The sequence below is a fragment of the Rousettus aegyptiacus genome, unplaced genomic scaffold, assembly GCF_014176215.1.
Source record: "Rousettus aegyptiacus isolate mRouAeg1 unplaced genomic scaffold, mRouAeg1.p scaffold_m13_p_14, whole genome shotgun sequence".
In the NCBI taxonomy this organism is placed as follows: domain Eukaryota; kingdom Metazoa; phylum Chordata; class Mammalia; order Chiroptera; family Pteropodidae; genus Rousettus; species Rousettus aegyptiacus.
This window is the reverse complement of record NW_023416289.1, coordinates 27,260,168-27,277,541: the sequence shown is the minus strand read 5'-3', so window position 1 is coordinate 27,277,541 and position 17,374 is coordinate 27,260,168. Positions and strand designations below refer to the sequence as shown.

At 53.9% G+C, this 17,374-nt stretch overlaps 1 protein-coding gene across 3 annotated transcripts in view; it reads right to left on the bottom strand.

Moving 5' to 3' along the window:
- Positions 1-1,872: 1,872 nt before the first annotated feature.
- The window catches only part of KIAA0513 (KIAA0513 ortholog), a 57,249-nt gene continuing 41,747 nt past the window's right edge, over positions 1,873-17,374 (bottom strand). For 2 of the 3 annotated variants that reach the window (XM_016165922.2, XM_036231529.1), the window contains 8 exons: positions 16,929-17,136; positions 16,070-16,110; positions 15,505-15,583; positions 13,506-13,583; positions 12,224-12,253; positions 9,139-9,219; positions 8,608-8,702; positions 1,873-7,525 (listed from right to left, as the gene is read on the bottom strand). In XM_016165922.2, coding sequence (XP_016021408.1) covers positions 7,476-7,525; positions 8,608-8,702; positions 9,139-9,219; positions 12,224-12,253; positions 13,506-13,583; positions 15,505-15,583; positions 16,070-16,110; positions 16,929-17,136 — 662 coding nt within the window. In that variant the 3' untranslated portion in view covers positions 1,873-7,475. The remainder of the gene's footprint in view (positions 7,526-8,607; positions 8,703-9,138; positions 9,220-12,223; positions 12,254-13,505; positions 13,584-15,504; positions 15,584-16,069; positions 16,111-16,928; positions 17,137-17,374) is intronic. The other variant, XM_016165923.2, reaches the window with a different exon arrangement.

Genomic DNA, 17,374 nt, shown 5'->3' with positions numbered 1-17,374 from the left:
TGTTCCTAGGTACAGAGTTGGACAGTTGGCCAAGAGCCTTCTTTATCACTCTCTCCTTGGGGAGGGGGGAGGGGTGGGAGTGGGCGGTCACTTGAAAAGTGGTAACGAAGTTTCTAACTTCTCTCTTTTCGGCCCCCGGGCAGGAGGTGGGGTAGGCAGGGATGGAGGGAGCATGACTTTCAGTCTCTCTGAGCCATTGGATTGATGGTCTTCCTCCCTGTGCATCCCTTGCTTTTGCCCTCATAGTTCCTGAGGGCGAACTCACCCCACTGCTCCCCGAGCAATCTGTGCAGATACCTAAATACGGGAGAAAAGAGAGCGTCACAGTCCCTTCTCGTGATGTTAAAAAAATGGCTTAACGAGTAAGAAGACCCTTGTCCCAAATATGAGAAGAGGTGAGATGCTTTAGGGGATCAGGGCATTTCTGGCACTGTGGCAGGAGAGCGCCTAGTGGCACGTTACAGACAGGAGTGTGCAGCAAATTTAAGGGGAAAAATCGTCACTCAGGGTATTCCAGAAGTATTCGTGCAATTTTAAGCTTTGATGAGGCCAGAAGAGGTTGTACAACTTGCAGAGAAACGCCATTTAAAAGCTTATTTAAATTTCTTTTATATTGAGTGAATTTCAAATAATATTTAAAATTTGTTCCTGTAAAATTTAAAAGGAAAACTTAGGTTCTTTCTCTTTTTTCTTTAATGGGTAGGACCCTTCCTATGGGTACATGTCTCTGAGTTTATTCCTCATCTGGAAAATGAGAGAATGGACAGTGATAAGCACATCTCTGCCATTTGCAAAGTCCGTCTGCATATATTGTATTTGATTCTCACAGGAGCCATCTAGGGTAGGGGATGATTTCCTTCCCATTTTACAGATGAAAAAACTGAGGCTCAGAACATGATTTGGTGAAAGGCATACATACAGTCAGTGATGAGGGAGGCAGAACCCCCTGCACCGCAATGTTTCACTGCCCATCGGAGGGGTCCTCCCCTCTTCCTTGAGTTGCCTCTGAATCTAGTCCTGGGCTGCTAGTGAGATCCTCCTAGCACCAGAGAAACTGTCCAGATGTGACGTCCCAGAGCTGGGGGCGCCCTTCCTTGTTTGGGTCCTCAAACTAGGTGGGAAAGCTGGAGACTTGGAGGTCGGGCCCCCACCCCACTGAGCACAGAGTGTGGATCAGCCCATCTCAGGCAGCGGGGGTGGGAGGCGGGTGGTACCCTGCATGCATCTTCCTTCCCGCCTGCTGCTCGGGGCCTGAGGACTCTTTTTCCAGGCCCTTCACTGCTCCTCAGCTTCACCTTCCAGATCTGTTTAGGCCACAGTATTAGAATGTGGCTACTGACTTATAATCAGGAAAAGAGAAAGCCTAAACATTTTATAAAATGCGTCTGTCGAACCAAGTTGGAAAGGACTGATAAAGGCATCCTGTTTGTATTAGGTAGAAGCTGTAATCAATTTCCACCTCACTCCCATACCCCCAAATGCAAGAAGTGAGCAGCTTGGGTTCAGAGGAAAAGTAGGATCAGGATTCCAGCTGGAAGTGGTTCAAGGCGTCCTGGAGGCCAGGGCTGAAATCCAGTCCTGGGTGGGGACCACTCCATTCACTAAGACGTACTTCCCAGTGCCAAAACCAACAGTTCTGGGCTCCCGACTCCTTACCATTCAGAGGAATGCTCCCTTTCTTAGCATTTCCCAAGACAGACAGACACACACACACACGCACACACCCTGGACAAGACCCAAACACTCACCCTAAATGGCAAAAACGTCTATTTGACCCCAGAAAATTTTCTTCTGAAAAGCCACTGATGTCACCGAAAAGATGGCAAATTCCATAAAAAGTTTTCACAGATATGTGAAAACAAAGAGACTGACTTTTTTTCTTTAAAGATAATTTATTTCAGTTTCCACCTTCTGACAATCTGAGGTGTGATATACAGACGTTTGTTTTTCTTCACAGAAAACAGCTTGATTTTAGCACTGTTCTGAGATCCTCAACCTTGAAACTTTCTCAACCTTAAAATATAGTTTGTAGAATATCACCTAGTGGGACACAAAATTACATAACTGTAACACACAGAAGACCTGCACCACTGAACTCTACTTTTGGGCTACTAAAGGTGACGTCTGGATGTGGCGATGGCAAGTTTAGGTCTGAGATGAGCTGGGGTGAAAGGGAAACGGAATGCACGCAAGTAAACCATCCCCGAAAACCCTGACAGGGGCCACAGTTCATTAAAAAAGAAAGGCAGCTGACTGACCATGTTCCATGTATTTTAAGGGGATCTACGTCTGTTTGAATTTCTGGCATTTTTCCTAGTGTTCAAATGTTTGGCTTGTCTTTCTCAAGGCATCCATGGGAAGTGAGAGCCCCAGGCTTGTTTACAACCTCACGGGCAGGGGCACCCTAAGCCTCGGTCTCCATCCAGCCTGGGAGAGATCGGGCCCCCACCGGGTCGGGACTCCGTGTGGAGATGGTGTCTGATGTGCGCTTCCCTCTTCTCTTTTCAGGAGCACATGGCCCCAGGAGAGAACAGGCACAGTCCCCCATTTGAGGACTGACCCATAGGTCAAAGGTGATTTGCCAGCAGGAGTTCTCTTTCTAGTTAAAGTGCAAACACTGCTCAGGGAACTCTAGATGGCAGTGGGCTCCAGCCTGACTTCGCTTTGTCAAAGCCTGGAGTCTGCAGGTCAAGCCAGGATCCAGGTTCTCCCTTGTGGCACCAAAGTCCTGCGGGAGCTGTGTGTGAAAGCAACCAGAAGATGGGCAAATCCAGACCATCCTGACTCTCTCTCCTGGAAATGGTGAGACTCCCCCTTTCCAACAGTAACCAAGGCACTGGGAGCCCTGCCCCAGATGAACCCTGGGGACCTAGCTAGGGCTGGGGTTCCACTCCCCAGCTCTCCATTCATCTCACTGCTCAGAGCTCAGACTGGCCAACTTGGGAACACAGCCTAATGCCAGGTGCCCAGAGGATGAAGCAGGCTGGCCCTCGAGGTGTTCCCTCCATCCCTCCCCAGGGGCATAAGACACATGAGCCCAGGGATAGCAAGAGAGACCCAGGTCCAGAATGAGGTGCCCCCCCAGAGCCTGCCTTGGTCATAGCATTGAGTATATTCACTGGATGTGAACAATCTGGAAATGCTTTATCCATTTGTTATCTGGAGAACCTATTCCTGCCATGTGGTGACAAGGACGGCTGGGATGTATGGCCATGTGGCTTGAGTAAGCCCTAGTCCTGTCCGGGGTCTGAACATTGCACATTAGTCAGTCAGGGGCACTTCCAGCCAATACAATTTCCCTTTACTGTGACACTTGGCTGAAAACTTTTCAAGTAAAACTCATCCCCAAGAATCATAAAAAGGAATAAATGATTTATAGGAAAGCAGGCCGAGATGGTTGAGTCGTAAGAGCAATGATTTAGGAGAACTAAAAGAACTTAAAAAATGGGGGTGGGGAGGGAGCAAGAGCAACCCTCGGAGCGAAGGGGCTCAGGGGACCCTCACCCAGCGGCTTCGACAGTTGAGGAAGACGAGAGGACACGAGCCTGAGGCCGGGCTGGGCATGGCGGGAGGGGGCTCACTGCACCCTTCTCCAGAGGTTGGGGCTGGGGCTGGAGCCCTCCTGCCTTCTCCCCCCACCCCCCTTTCCAAGCCCCCACATTTTGGGCACAGGACTCAGCCCCGTCGTACAGCTGTCTGAAATTTTAGGTAATTTGGCAACCAAGCTGACCTAACCATGGGTCTTCCAGGATTCTCCCTAATTAAAAAGCCAAAAGTTAGGGTGCTGTCACGCTCAAGAAGGCCAGGCTTGCAGCCTGTGGCCCTGACTTCTGGTTATGGTCGCCTGGCTTAGTCAAAAGCTCTTACAAACTCCTCTGCAGAGTGAACGCTGAACTTCTCACGACAGGAGGCTGGAACACCAGGCGCTCTGGGAGATCACACACACACAACAGTCCGCGGAAGAGCAAACCGCAGCCTGTTGCCTTGTTGCCAGGACAATAAACCCATTGTCCCCCTGGGCCTGGAGAGGTGAGAACAGGATCCACTGGCACAGGTGCCTCTGCTTATCGCCCTGGCCTCTGTCCTAAACCCAGCACCGTGGGCTCGCAGCGTTAACCCGAGCACCCCAGGTTTTCATTGGGGTACAGGATTCAGGAAGTGGATTCTTGTTCTAATCCTCCTTTCGATAAGTCCTAATAGGCCCACTCTTTTCTTTTGGCAATAGGAAGATCATAGTCTACTCCATCTCACCGTACAAATAACTCACGATATCAGAATTTGGTTCTCCTGCCTTTGGTTGAATGCACACATGCACACACACATAGCAGATGCAGTGTGAATACTAACATGGCCCCTCTTAAACATCCATCGATATTGCTAAAATTACAACGAAGGCGAAAATCATACAAGGCCACATCTCAGCATCATCCTGTTTTTCTAAGCAGGAGACTTTTTCACTTGAGAGAATTAACTGTCTTTTGGCTCACTATGATTCACATAGCCCTGAGGGACAGACAACATAAAGTCTAAAATGCCACTGCCAGTGACAGGCCTTCAAAGCTCCTGGTTTGGAACACTCTACCTGCTGGGACTGGAAGCGCTCTTCTTGGACACGATCTGTCACTTCCTGCACTGAGTCTAAGATTCCTGAGTTGACAGGAAGGGCTACCAGAGCTCTCTTTGCCCAGTGTCCTGTGTGTCCGCCAGGGTCAGACAGCTCCACACGCTGGGACCTCTGAGAGTGCGTTCTGTGTCTGCCACCACCAGAGCCCACTCACGTCGGCTCTGGCCACGTCCCAGAGGGAAGAGGCTACGTCACAGGGAGGAGACAGGAAGTATCAGTGAGGCAAGCTTCCAGGGACACCATGCTCCTCCAGGTGACACTGGCCAGAGGCACTCTAAAGTGAAATGCTCAGCCAAAGGCAGCTGTCGACAGGAGACAGGGTGGCCTCCGATCCCCTTGGCACCAGTCTCAGCAAGGTGGGCTCGTCTCTGCCAGGATCCCCTTGTGGGGCTGAGCATGACAGGCAGCCGCCCTGGGGTCAGACTTACTCCACTCTGAGGAGCTGGGTCTATGAGAACAAGGAGCGAGGGGAAAAACCAAAGCGACCCTCGCTTCCACCAACTGCTATCTCGAGGCCTATTAAAAAAAAAGTCTCCAGGTCACTGGTGAAGTTAAAGTGCTTGGAAAAGCCCAAAGAAGTTGAAGCTGCATCTCCTTCCAAAGGCTGTGTGCTCCTGCCCCCCAGAAAGTCTCTGAATCCACTTTTCTTTCTCTAGGAATCAGACCGAACCAAAACTTCTACACAAAAAATCTTATATATACGAGGATAGATCTTTCGGGCACCTTGAAGTCTTAATGCATTTCAACTAACTACTAAGAAATGACTAAGGAAGCCGCCGAGGGCAAGGCAAAGGCAGGGCCTCCACGGCAGCCCTGCGGGAGCCTCCGACAAGCCACTCGGTGTGGCCGATTCTACAGAAGGGGAAAGGGAGCCAGCGCATCCGGGGGCGTGGCTGAATGTTTAAGGGGGTGCATTATCTGAAGGAGGCATCGGAAAAGGGGGTGCCCAAAGACCCGTTGATTTGACATTGTTTCTCTGAAATGCACTCAGTAGAGAGACATGCACCCTCACTGGGGCTCAACAATGGGGTTGGGGGCACACTACAGCCTGTGTGACGGGTCCTGGCACGCGGCAAGCAGACCGGCAACACAGCCGTGCTTTGTTTATTGTGACATCGCCACATAGCCTGACGTGTCTCTCTCTCTCTCTCTCTCTCTCTCTCTCTCTCACACACACACACACACACACACACTCTCTCACTGTCATCGAAAAACGAACAGGGTTTCCGAAGCCCCGCTCCACAGCTCTCCTGCTGACAACAGTTCACACCGTGCACTGAGGCTGCACCGTTTCATGGCGCCTCCCTTGACTGCTCAGATGGGCACTCAGTGGCTCAACCAACACCTGTTCTTCTCTGGAACATTCCAGGGAGGCAGTCCACCAGGGAACCCTTTCAAGCACTGGTTGGATAAGTGACTATCAGGCATGTATTTGCTATGCTCAAGAGGAGACAGTAATGTAATGTGATTGCAAGTTGGAGAAGGGGAAACAGGGCGGGAGAATGAAGGAAGAAGAGAGCCCCACGGGCCTATTTCAAGGTCAGCGCCCAAGAGCATGGGCGATGGGCGGGAGGCAGAGGGAACCAGGTGAAATATTCATACCAGAGGAGCCAGCATGCTGGATGCTTGGGGATCAGACTTCAGTGCCCTGGGGGCTGGTCTCCCTGGTAACAAATCAGGGAGAAAAGCCAGGCCTCCCAGGCACCGGATGAGAGACAAGGGGGTATCTGTGGAGTCTGCAGTAAAGAGCTCAAAGGGCTTGGGCTGTGGAAGGTAAAGGTGTCATCCTGAGGCTGCTGGGTGGTGGAGGCCCAAAGCCACTCCGCTAAAGAGCCTCGCACAACTGCCACCAGAAGCCACCTGTGCCCAGCTGTCTATAATACCGGCACAGATTTTTCTGTCTTTTTCAAAATAAAGAGCAGCACTGTTTGCTTTGCAAAAGGACGGTTGTCCTGCAGCTACTGAAGAAACTTCTTTTCTGTGCTGCTTCCGGGGATACCCAGCCCGATGCTACTCCCAGGGAATGAGTGGTGGGAATTTTTCTGCTTCAGGAGGAAGCTTCCAGCTGACTAGGAACATTTCAGAGGGTCTGACAGAGACACCTCGGTGCCCGATGTGACTCTAATACAGAGATGTCTTCAGGGCATGCCACACCCAACTGCGGCCAGGCCTTCTGCCTCCAGGGAGGAATGTCCTCTGTGCCAGTCTCCTTCCCTAAAATAGGAGGCATCTCTCCTCCTCAAGGTTCCTGTGACTCCAGTTCCTGTCACATGGAGGTGGGGAGCCAGGAAAAAGCCAGCACCAGCCGTGGACCAACACCGAGAGGGCCACCGCCACCTCTGCACACCGCCACTCAGCAGGAGCCCCGACTGTGGGAGTCTGCCCGTCCCGAGCCTGAAGCAGAGGGCCCCAAATCATCACCCGCGACTGCCTGTGTCATCGACGTGTGCCCTTATCTACATTCTCATGAGCACACCGCCCTCTCTCTCCTGCGGGAGGCTGTGGGCAGATGGTGCCCTGAGCCCACCCTGGCCGGGGCCTCCTTCCCCCTTTCCCTTCAGTCCCATGTCACAGGCCTGATACTTGGGGGTATGGACAGTCACCTCATTTTAGCCATGTAATCCCAGGGACACTTTGGCATGTGGATGGGGGAGCAGACACAGGCAGAGGGGAGATGGGGAGAAAAGGCAACCGGAGTCTTCTAACTGCTAGTTCTGAGGCAGCGTGGAGAGGCTCTAGGTGCTGCCGGTGTCATGCAGGGTCATCGGGTGGGGTCGCGGCCAATCGCTGGTGAAGGAGAGCTGCGTGCACCCTCGGTCCTCCATGGGGTGCCTCAGGCGCCCTCCCGTGCCTACTCAGTGGCCATCTGCTCGATGTGGTCGCTCAGCAGCTTGTATTGCTCTGGAAGAGAGAGCAAGGCTAGGTCAGGGAAGAAAGGTGGCGGCATGGACCGGCAGCTCCTGCTCTGAGACAATGACAAGTCAGGACTTCATCAGGGCCAGCGGCTGCGGTGTGTGATGAGGACACGGAGCCCTTGGCCACCAGCACGCTGTGTGTCATGCACAAATGTGCACCCAGAAGTGGGCTCCTTAGAACTGGGGAGCCTCTTCCCAAGGAAGTGATGCTCTGCGGGCGGGGCAGGGGGCGGGGGGTCCCGACCCTGCAGGCAGGCCCTATGGGAAGACCGCACGAGGCACAGGGTTGGCAGAGCCCGGGTCCTGGAGACTGCACAGGAGCCACGGGGCGCGAGAGGGGACAGCGTCCCTGCCCTTGCTAGCGTGGTGGGGCTGGTGACCACATGTGAGATCATCTAGCGGCGCCTCTAACTCTCTCTCCCCTCCCGAGGCCACTCGTCTGCGGCTCCTTTAATGTGGAGCAGAATGAGGTTTTTAAAAAAAGAACACTGGTCAGTCCAAACACACACTGAAGTGGAGGGCGGCGGGGGCTGTGAGGAAGAGCTGCGTGCGGCAGGCGGGCAACGCGGGAAGGTGGGCCCGGCCAGCGATCAGGGGAGCGGACGCGGCAACTCAGTTTCTTCTGTTAAAGAAGCCGGAACCTCTGAAAGAACCTCCAGACCCCCTCTCCACCCACCCTGTCACCCCCGTACCTCTCATGGCAGTGAGTTTCAAGAAACGAAGGGAGGCCACACGGTGGCCGTTTAGGAGAGGCAGATCGTGGCCAGCATTTGACCATCCTCTAGCCCTGAGCACCACGTTACGGCTTCACCTTTGGCCCTGACTGTGAACACGGAGCTGGCAGGCCTCCCCCGCTGCCAGCAAGCCCTGCCTAGCAGAAGGGGATTTCCAACTGGAATGAGAAGCATCCCATCCATTTAGGTAGACAGAAACAGGAGGGGTGACAACCAGATAGTTTAAGTACTTCTCATTAAAATGGGGCTCATCCTTCCAGCCCGGTGGGAAATTCTCGTCTGCAGAGCATCTGATCCTAACACTCCAGCCCGTCCCGCCTCTGGCGTGACTCACCTTCGTCCAGGTTGCCGATCACCGCCTGCTTCTTCAGGAAGTCATTGCACAGCTTCTTGTTCAGACCAAATGCCAGCATGTTGTGGGTGAACGTGCTGGAGGGAAAAACACCCATGAGCCAGCACCCCTCCCGCCTCCCCGGGGAGAGGGCCCTGGGCCCTGGGCCCTTCTCTCCTGGAGGCCAAACATCCAGGCCACCTGGAATTGGCAGACAAAAGTAAAAATAAATCGTTCCTTTGTCAGCCAGCCAACAAAGCTGCGAAGCTGCCCGCCACCAGGTGTGCTGACAGGATGGATTAGGAGCTGGAATCCAGGCCAAACCTAATGAATCATAAGCTTTTGAGCTGTTAAAGACCGAGGTGTTGCACTGACATTGTGTCATGGGCGTGTGACACCGTGAGGAGGGGCGCTCCCCTCCAGACCCCCCAGGCTGACGTGTCCCAGGGGGCCCCCTCCTCGCCGGTCTGGCCCCTGACTCGCCCCTCCCTCTAGGTCAGCGGTGGCGGGGGCTTCAGCCCCCAGCGCGCTTACCCCAGCTGCCCGAAGGTGATGTTCTCGTTGAATCGCAGGCTGTCGTCACGCTCCTCCTGGGTCATGTGGCACCACTTCTCCCTGCAAGCACAGGAGGTGACAGGAGAGGGTGTTCAGAGTGCTGCTGCGCCCCCAGCCACTCGCCCCTCCTCTGCCCGGACCTAGAGGTGTCGGCGGCACCCAAGCACGGCCTCCCTGACAGAGGAGCTGCTCGCTTTGCTTTCACACGGAGCCCGCCAGAGTCCCGACACTCTGCCTGGGGGCCCCAAATACAAACTGACTTAAATCGTCCTTCCTAAGATGAGATCCAAAGCTCATGTGCTACTGACCGGGGATGGCACATGCCTGGTGGTTGCCTAGAACATTCTCTAGGAGACAAGAATGCCATCCCCCATGTCCTCTCTCTGTTCAAGAACGGCCCCAATTCATGGGCAGAGAGACCTGCAGAGGAAAGGACCCCACCAGCATCCCGACCCCGGCCAGGAGGCTCTTGGACTCGAGCTACGTCCCCAGACCTCACCAGCTTTGGTGGCTCTACTCTGTCAGTGAGGGCATGGGCCACTGGGGAAGCCCGGGGAGCAGGGAGGCTGAAGGGCTCTGCTGCCCCCGCTGTCTGGTCAGGCAGCCTTGTCTCTGCTAAAAGTCGTTTTTTCCCCTTGGCTTTCTCAGAGCCGATGCTGACTCTGCGCCCCTCCCAGGGCATGTGGACCAGACCCAAGTTCTTCCCTTGGGCCCCTTAGGACATATGGTGACCTGTGTCCACCATGAAGGTGGTACAGAGCCTCTAGCACAAAATGCAAAACCTCGATGAGAAAGGACGTCGGTCTGTGTGTGGCTTCACAAGTGGGACTGAAGACTCTGCCCGCCAGTTCTTTGTGGAGAAACAGTAGCGAGCACAGGGCTTGGGGAGGCGAGTGATTCTCTGTCCCCGTGTGAAGCCATCTCGCCCTCCCCTCGCTGCAGAGCACCCTTGTCCCAAGGGGAGGGGGGACCGTCCCGCTCCCGCATTCTTCCACCCCAACGTGTCCCCCAGGGGGTAAAGGGCAGACAGTGTCTGTCTAGAAGTGTAGACGGTGAGGATAAGCGCGTTTTGGCCTATTTCCCCTTAAAAATTAAACTCTGGATAATGAGTCTGACTAAAACAAGGTTAAGAGAAAGATCAAAGAAAAGGGCGAGAGGAGGCAGTATGAGGGACGAGGGGTCGGGATAATGGAGAAGCCAGAGAAAGAGAAACAGAACCAAGGACATCAACATTTCGCCTCCCCACCCTCCTGGCCCAGCTGCGGCAGCTCAGTGGGAGGCCGCAGTCCGCAGGGGCGGACAGAGGCGAGGGGAAGTGCGGCTCCGGCTCCTCGTGCCGATGACAGGACACCCGGGAAGTGCCTCCCAGGACACGCTTCCAGCTGCTATGTCGATCCCGTCCCACTGTGCTTCCCTCCCTCCTCCTCCCACCGGCCACCCTCGGGCTTGTCCGGGCACGCAGGTCCCCACACCACCACCAGGCCTGCACTCCGCACATCCCCGGATCACGTGGGAACGGCTCCCTTAGAGTCGTGAAGCGCAGCAGCCCCGACCTCCCCTCTTCCTGACTCCTGGCTAGGAGTAGAACTGGGACCTTTAACCTGATCTCTGAAGAAAGACGCTGAAGGTCATTAGCAATCAGAAGATCAGGTGATGCCTAAGAGGAAACTGATTTCTTTAAACTGAGTCCAACACCCAGTACCAGGTGAGATCTGACACTGCACCAAGGGTGGAACGTGCGTCTGGCTTGCTGCGGCGGGAATCTGGATGTGACCTACGGCCTGCAGAATGGGAGGCCTCTGCAAAGGAGCCAGGCCTGCCTCTGAGAAGAGAGGATGCTAACGGCGTTGTCAGCAGAGTTTACCAAAGAGGAGAAATGACGTTGGCGGCACGAGGTCGCCCCTATTCACAGCAAACCCTCCTGCCCTGAATCTCAAAGCAACACCTGCTCCTCCTTCTGGGTGAGGCCTGGGCACGTTTGGGTGTCCCAGGGGGCAGGTCCAAGATGTGCATGGTCATAACACATCTGCTCTGGTGGGAAGGCCTCTGCTCGTGGGCTCGGCACCGACCGCTGGGAGGCCACGATGCTCCCGCCCTCTTGGGCTTTGGCTGTGGTGTTAAGTAGCATTGCCCCAGGAATTCTGGGTAATCACACTCACCCAGAGAGACTGTGGGAACTCCGGGGCTTTCTATTAAAGGAGATAGCGGTTATGCCGAAATACTCCTTTTAGAGCCATCATAAGGCTGCATAAGAAACAAAATTTCTCATAAAACAATAGGCACTAAAAATACATCACTGAATAAAGGAAGCGTGCTTTGGGAAATTTCCATGGGGGAAAAAAATCATATCAGAATTGATATGTTGAATAGACAGGGCTTTAACTCTAAAAATATATCACAAAAGATGTCTAACAAATACAAAGTTCAAACAATTAGAATCAGACCCCACTGTGGGCTCAAAGGAAACAGCCTCATTCGAGGCCTTTCTCTTCAGGGGACCTCCGCACACCACAGGGCCCCCATCAGGCTGGGAAAGAGAGAGCAGTCGTCACTTCTCTATAACGCCTCAAATCTGCTGAAATGGGAGAGGGTCTGGCAGACCCCTGCGCACCTCTGAGTGTGTGACCGCAGGCAGACAGATCCGGTGACCCACCCATGACTTCTAACCCGGGATTCCGAGCGTGACGCGAGTGAAGCCGCAGGTGTGGTTTCAAGGTCTCCCTGGAGGGGACTGGAGCCCCCAGTGGAGAGCTCGACTGGCTCAGAATCGAAGCCGACTTTCTGGGCTTCGCTGCTCTCTCCTCTCTGAACTCCTGCGGGGCCTTCTGAGAGGTCTTAGGGTGTCTTATTTGCTGCCTAACTATTTCGAGGTACTCTGTCCTTGGCAAGCTCTCACCCGTCACCGGCCTGTCCCAGCGCTGGGCTTGCCTCCCAGGAACGCCCTTGCCACCAGCAACTGGTGCTGAGTTGCACCTGTGTCTGGGCTCGGCCCTCCCCCGCCCTGAGGTGGCTCTGGAAGGGACCCCCAGCACTGTAACATGAACAAAGTCACGTGGACACACACCTCTTCTTCTCCTCCTCTCCAGCATCCCCTCTGGAGCGGCAGCAGAAACAGGTCAACAGAGGAACATGTCAAAGTCATGCAAGATATGTGAATGGAAAAAGAGAACAAGCGAAAGAAGGAGGGTTATTACAGGCAGAAATGGAGAAGGACAGAGAGAGACAGGTACTCGAGGAAAATCCGTTTCCTAGGAGTTTGAGCGCTAAGCAACAAGAGGAACCCATTCACCTGTGAGCATCTAAGCATTTCTCAGTTTCGTCTCCTGGCAGAGCATAGAGTCCTCTCTCTAGAGTCCTTGGGAAGAGTGTCAGTGTCCCCTCCCACCAGGTGCTCCCTCTGCCTCCCCAGGAAACGCAGACACAGTAGACTGCTGCGGGGTACAGGCAGACCATCTTGTCCCCATTAGGGTTTAGCTGTCCCCCAATAGAAAGATTCCACCTAAGATTCACCCACGTGCTAGTGGACTGAAGTCTTATACAGCAGGATCTGCTCTCTGTCCTGCCAGGGACAAAGGTTAAGGGGTCTCTCCAGTGTTAGAGAAGAGGGGATTCGTTTTGTTAATGAGGAGAGGTTCAGAGGCTTCACAGTCCCAGGACTGGTGGGGCCAGCGCGGGGGGCCCAGGACTGGAAGGGCTGCTGTCCTCGTCCTGCCCAGTGCTGAGGGCAGCGGGCAGCAACCTTCGCCTGCTGTGGCCAGAGAGAGAACTGAGCACCAGCCCCACAGCATCAGCACCAGCCGCTCGCCGCCACGTGCTCTGTGGAACGGTTTACCGAAGGGGTCTTCGGAAGTGGCAAGTTCACCCTCAGCGAAGCTGCAGAGCTAAGTTCAGGCTGCAGCCAGAGGAGTAAGTTGAAAGCAGCAATTGCATTTCTCTGATGTGAGAGCAAAGTCTAGGCGTGACGGCCAACCCTGCACCCCAGGATCCTGCACCAGTGGTTCGTGCTCAGGATTCTGACTCGGTACGGCCAATAGGCAGAGTGGCTCTGAGGGGGGCCTGACGGTTTCATTCAGTGGGAGTCTGCATTTCTTAGGAGGGTCAGACCAAGTCATGCCAGAGCCCCAGGACAGGAAGCGCTCATGCAAGCCGAGTACCCCCGCCCACCCATGAAGCTGTGCACCCCAGACCCTTCAGGCAGCTTGCAGGGCACTGAGCCACACAGGGTTGAAGGAGGAACACAGACGCCTGGACTCAGCCATTCTTCTGTACTCCTCTTCAGAAACGGGAAAAGAAAGTGCTCCCAGGTCCTCTTCCCCGAGGAGAGCAGGCCCAGACTTTGCCCCTACCTGGTTGTGGGGGACCGCTTTCTCCTCTCACAGTGGACAGCATCGAAAAAGGCTGCGTTCCAGAACCTCAGCGTGTGCCTGCGAGACAGAGACATGCATCAGCTCTCTCCACGCGAGACTGGGGAGGCGGCTCCCGGCCCACTCCAAGAACGAGGAAGCGGAGTTTCCTGCCTCCTCTGGATGAGCTTCTGAAAGTCTCAGGGAGGTAACGCTTGGAAGAGAAAATGCAATAAATATGCCTTTATCCTAAATCAGGTGTCTCCCTGGGGCTCCCGGCCAAGCATCATGAACATATCTGAACATTCCTCTCAAGGTGAAAAAGCGTCACAGGTTAAGATTCAGGAAGGTGAGGTGGAGCAGGTAACCCTGGATTTGTCAGGTCAAAGCTGAAGCCGGCAGGGCAGGATGTAGACGGAGGCCATTTCCCACGTTTCCCATTGAGGCTCCTGAGAGGAAGCGGGGGGTTCGGGGAGACGTGCTTTTCTAGAATAGGTGCTAGTAACATAAATGGGAGCGTGGCAAGGACAGGCCATGTGCAGAGAGCAAACGTTTACAGGGACGCACAGTAAGAAACACTTGAAGAAGACCAGGGGTCTGCAAAGTACCGATTTGGTGGGTGGGCCAAATCCAGCAGCTGCCTGTTTGTGTCCATCGAGGTTTATGGGCACACAGCCCTGCCCATTCACTTACATATTGTTTAATAGCAGAGTCGAATAGTTGCCTGCAAAACCTACAATATCCATCACCCAGCCCTTAAGGGCTGTTGCCCTGTTGCAGAGGATAGGACAGCCCCCAAGTCGAGGCCCAGAGGGGCTGAGCGAATATCACTGGACAGGTGTGACCAGGGCCGGTCAGCTTCCCTCTTCGCTCTTTCCTCTTGGACCTGCCCCAGCTCAGGTGGGGCCTCCCCACAGAGGCTTCTGAATGCTCCAGTTCAGCCTCTTCTGACCACATTCCTCACATGGGCATTGTTCTGTTGTGGCCAAGTCGCCCCAGGGCTAGACCATAATCTGGAGAGAGGGACAGTTTGACACCTTTTGGGTTCCAGGTGCTGGTACACTGCCGACCGTGAGTGAAAAAAATGTGGCGATGGAGAGGCCTTGGAGGCCTAAGAGCAGCACATGCGGCCAGCCACAGAGCAAGGCAGAGGGCGGGACTTTCCCTGACCACTGGCCTCTCACTTCAACCACGACCTTCATATATAGAATATGGTTTACTGGGATATAATTCATATAACCATAAAATTCACTCTTTTAAAGTATGCAATTCAGTGGTTTTTAGTATATTCACAGAGTTGTGCAACTATTACCACTATTTCCAAAACACTCTTATCACCCCATAGAGACACCCCATACCCCCTGGCAGTCACCCCTCATTCCCCATCGCCCCAGCCCCTGGCAGCCACTAACTGATTTTGTCACCAGGGATTCGCCTATCCCGAACGTTTCATATGGAATCATGGAATCGCCCTGTGTGGTGGTCTTTGGTCTGCTTCTTTCCCTGAGTTAAACATGTTCCAGGCTCACCCGTGCCGCAACGGGTCTCGGTGCCTCGTTCCTGTATGTGACGGATGCTATTCCATGGCATGGATCTATTGCATTGTGTGTCCATACGTCCAATGTCCATGTAGACGGATATTGGAGTTGTTTCTACCTTTGGCTGTGATGAATAATGCTATTATGAACATACATGCACAAGCTTTTGCTCAAGTACCTATTTCCAATTGTTCTGAGTACATTTGTAGGAGTAGAATTGCTGGGTCATAAGTAACTCTCTGTTTAACTTTCTGAGGAACAGCCAGACTGTTTTCCCAAGTGGCTGCCCCCTTCGACAACCCCACCAGCAGTGTGTGAGGGTTCCGATTTCCCCACATCCACACAACCCTTGCTCTCGTTCATCTGTTTTATTTTGGCTATCCTGGTGGGTGTGAGTGACCTTTGTCTCCGATGCAGATGACGGTGCAGCGACTGCTGCCCCACAGGTAGGAGGGTGGCCTTACCAGATGGGCTGCTGCTTCAGGTGTGTGTACAGGTAGATCTTCTCCCCCTTCCTCTCCTCCTCTGGGCTGCACACGGTCACTGTGGGAGGGTGAGAGAGGCTGAGCGTGGCTCTGGTTACACCCACGTGTGGGCAAACCCCATGGCGACGCTCCTGACAGCCACTGCATCTCCCCAGAGGCCACAGAAATATCTTCACAGTTGAAATTGCATGACAGCTCGTGTCCTGCTCACAATGACACCCTTCACACCTGGCAATGAGGACCTCTTCTAAGGGGGGGTTCCCTGAGAGGATCCCACACCCCTGCAATACTTCCATTACCTTCTCTGGGATAAGGAGCTTGGTCCTGTGCCCTCCCCCAAGAGAAGGAAGCTCAGTAGAGAACAGCCTGGGGCTGAGAGCAACTGGGGAGTCATCTGTGGCAGTGCCTTGTACCACAGAGGCTGTGAGGCTCCAGGATGGTTAGGGACCTGACCCGCTTGCTGGTGCTGCTAGTTAAGGTGGGCTGGTCTAAGTTCCCCGCGAGGACCTGGGTCACCAGGGCTGGAGAGCTGGGAGGCACTCACCAGTCTTCTGCGGCTTGTCCTTGGGCTTGCTCTCATCCTCCCTGGGGGAGAGAAACCACAGCAGTGACGATGTGACCCCCATACTCTTTCAAAGAAACCATTTTACACTGCTGACACGGGATTCGGTCTCATAAGCAATGTGTACATTTAATGTGGCTTTCTCTAAAAAATGTGTTAAATCGCTACATTTGTCACTTGCTGGTCTTTGAAAATTAAGGCTTCTTTGTGCCATTTTCTCTACTTCTGAACTATATGGACCAGAAGAAGAATAAAGCCAAGTCAGCTGGTTGTAACCAAGCCATCGGAGGTGACCTCAGGATGGCTGGCACTGGCACTGGGCCCAGGGCTCCTTTGCTGACACGTCCCCTCTCTTCGCAGAAGTTTTAGCTTCTGCACGCCTGTTACAAGGTTCCCGAGTTTCAGCGGGGGAACTGCTATCCTGGGGCCAGTGGTGTCTCCTGAGCCTACTTCGTGCCTTCAATACAAACTCTTGCCGCAGTTAGGCGAGGAAGGAGAAGGGAGGGTTTGTAATTTCCCTCCTGTTAACTGACAACTTCCATATGTTCTTCCTCTGTCCTAGAAAACATGGACCCTCAGGGGACATCCCCGCACCTCAGCAAACAGAACGGCATTTGGAAACCCTAGAAAACTCTGGGGGGCATGGGGTCAAGCTGCGCTGGCAGCTGTGCTTTCTGGGAACGGCTCTTGGGCCCCAAAGATCGCCGGGGTGAACAGATTCTTCTGTTCCCAGGCAAAGGCCTCCTCGTCATTCCAGGCTTAATGTGGCCTCTGCCATTTGTCATACCTGTGTGCCTGGCCCTCCCCAGTCAGACAGGAATGCACACCAGATGACACTTACTCATTTTTCTTGACCATGGGTCCCTTCAGCTTGGTCTCCAGCCCCCCAAAGAAACCCTTGACGTTCTCCGTCTTGGCCGATGTGTTCTTCAGCAGCCGCTCGGCAATGTCCTTCTTCTCCGCCAACCAGCTGTTGGCAGACTTCAAGTAGGAGTCGATGCTCCCTGCGGGCTTCTCCTTGGATTCTGAGGGGAGCAGGTGTGGTTTACCTACAGACAGAGAGAAGAGAGAGCTGGAATAAGAGCCGTACTGTGTAGTAGCAACAACAGAGGGCAGAAAGGAACTCCTTTAAACTCCTGGAGCTGCTGGGGTCGTGGGAAGATCTCCTTTTGCAATAGCTGGACATGGCGGTGAGAAGTGAAAGGCTTAGAGGTCCCCAGGAGAAGACAGGGGCCTGGGCACCTCCTCCCTCTAGGCAGTCACTAAGCACTGATTGTATGCAAGAAG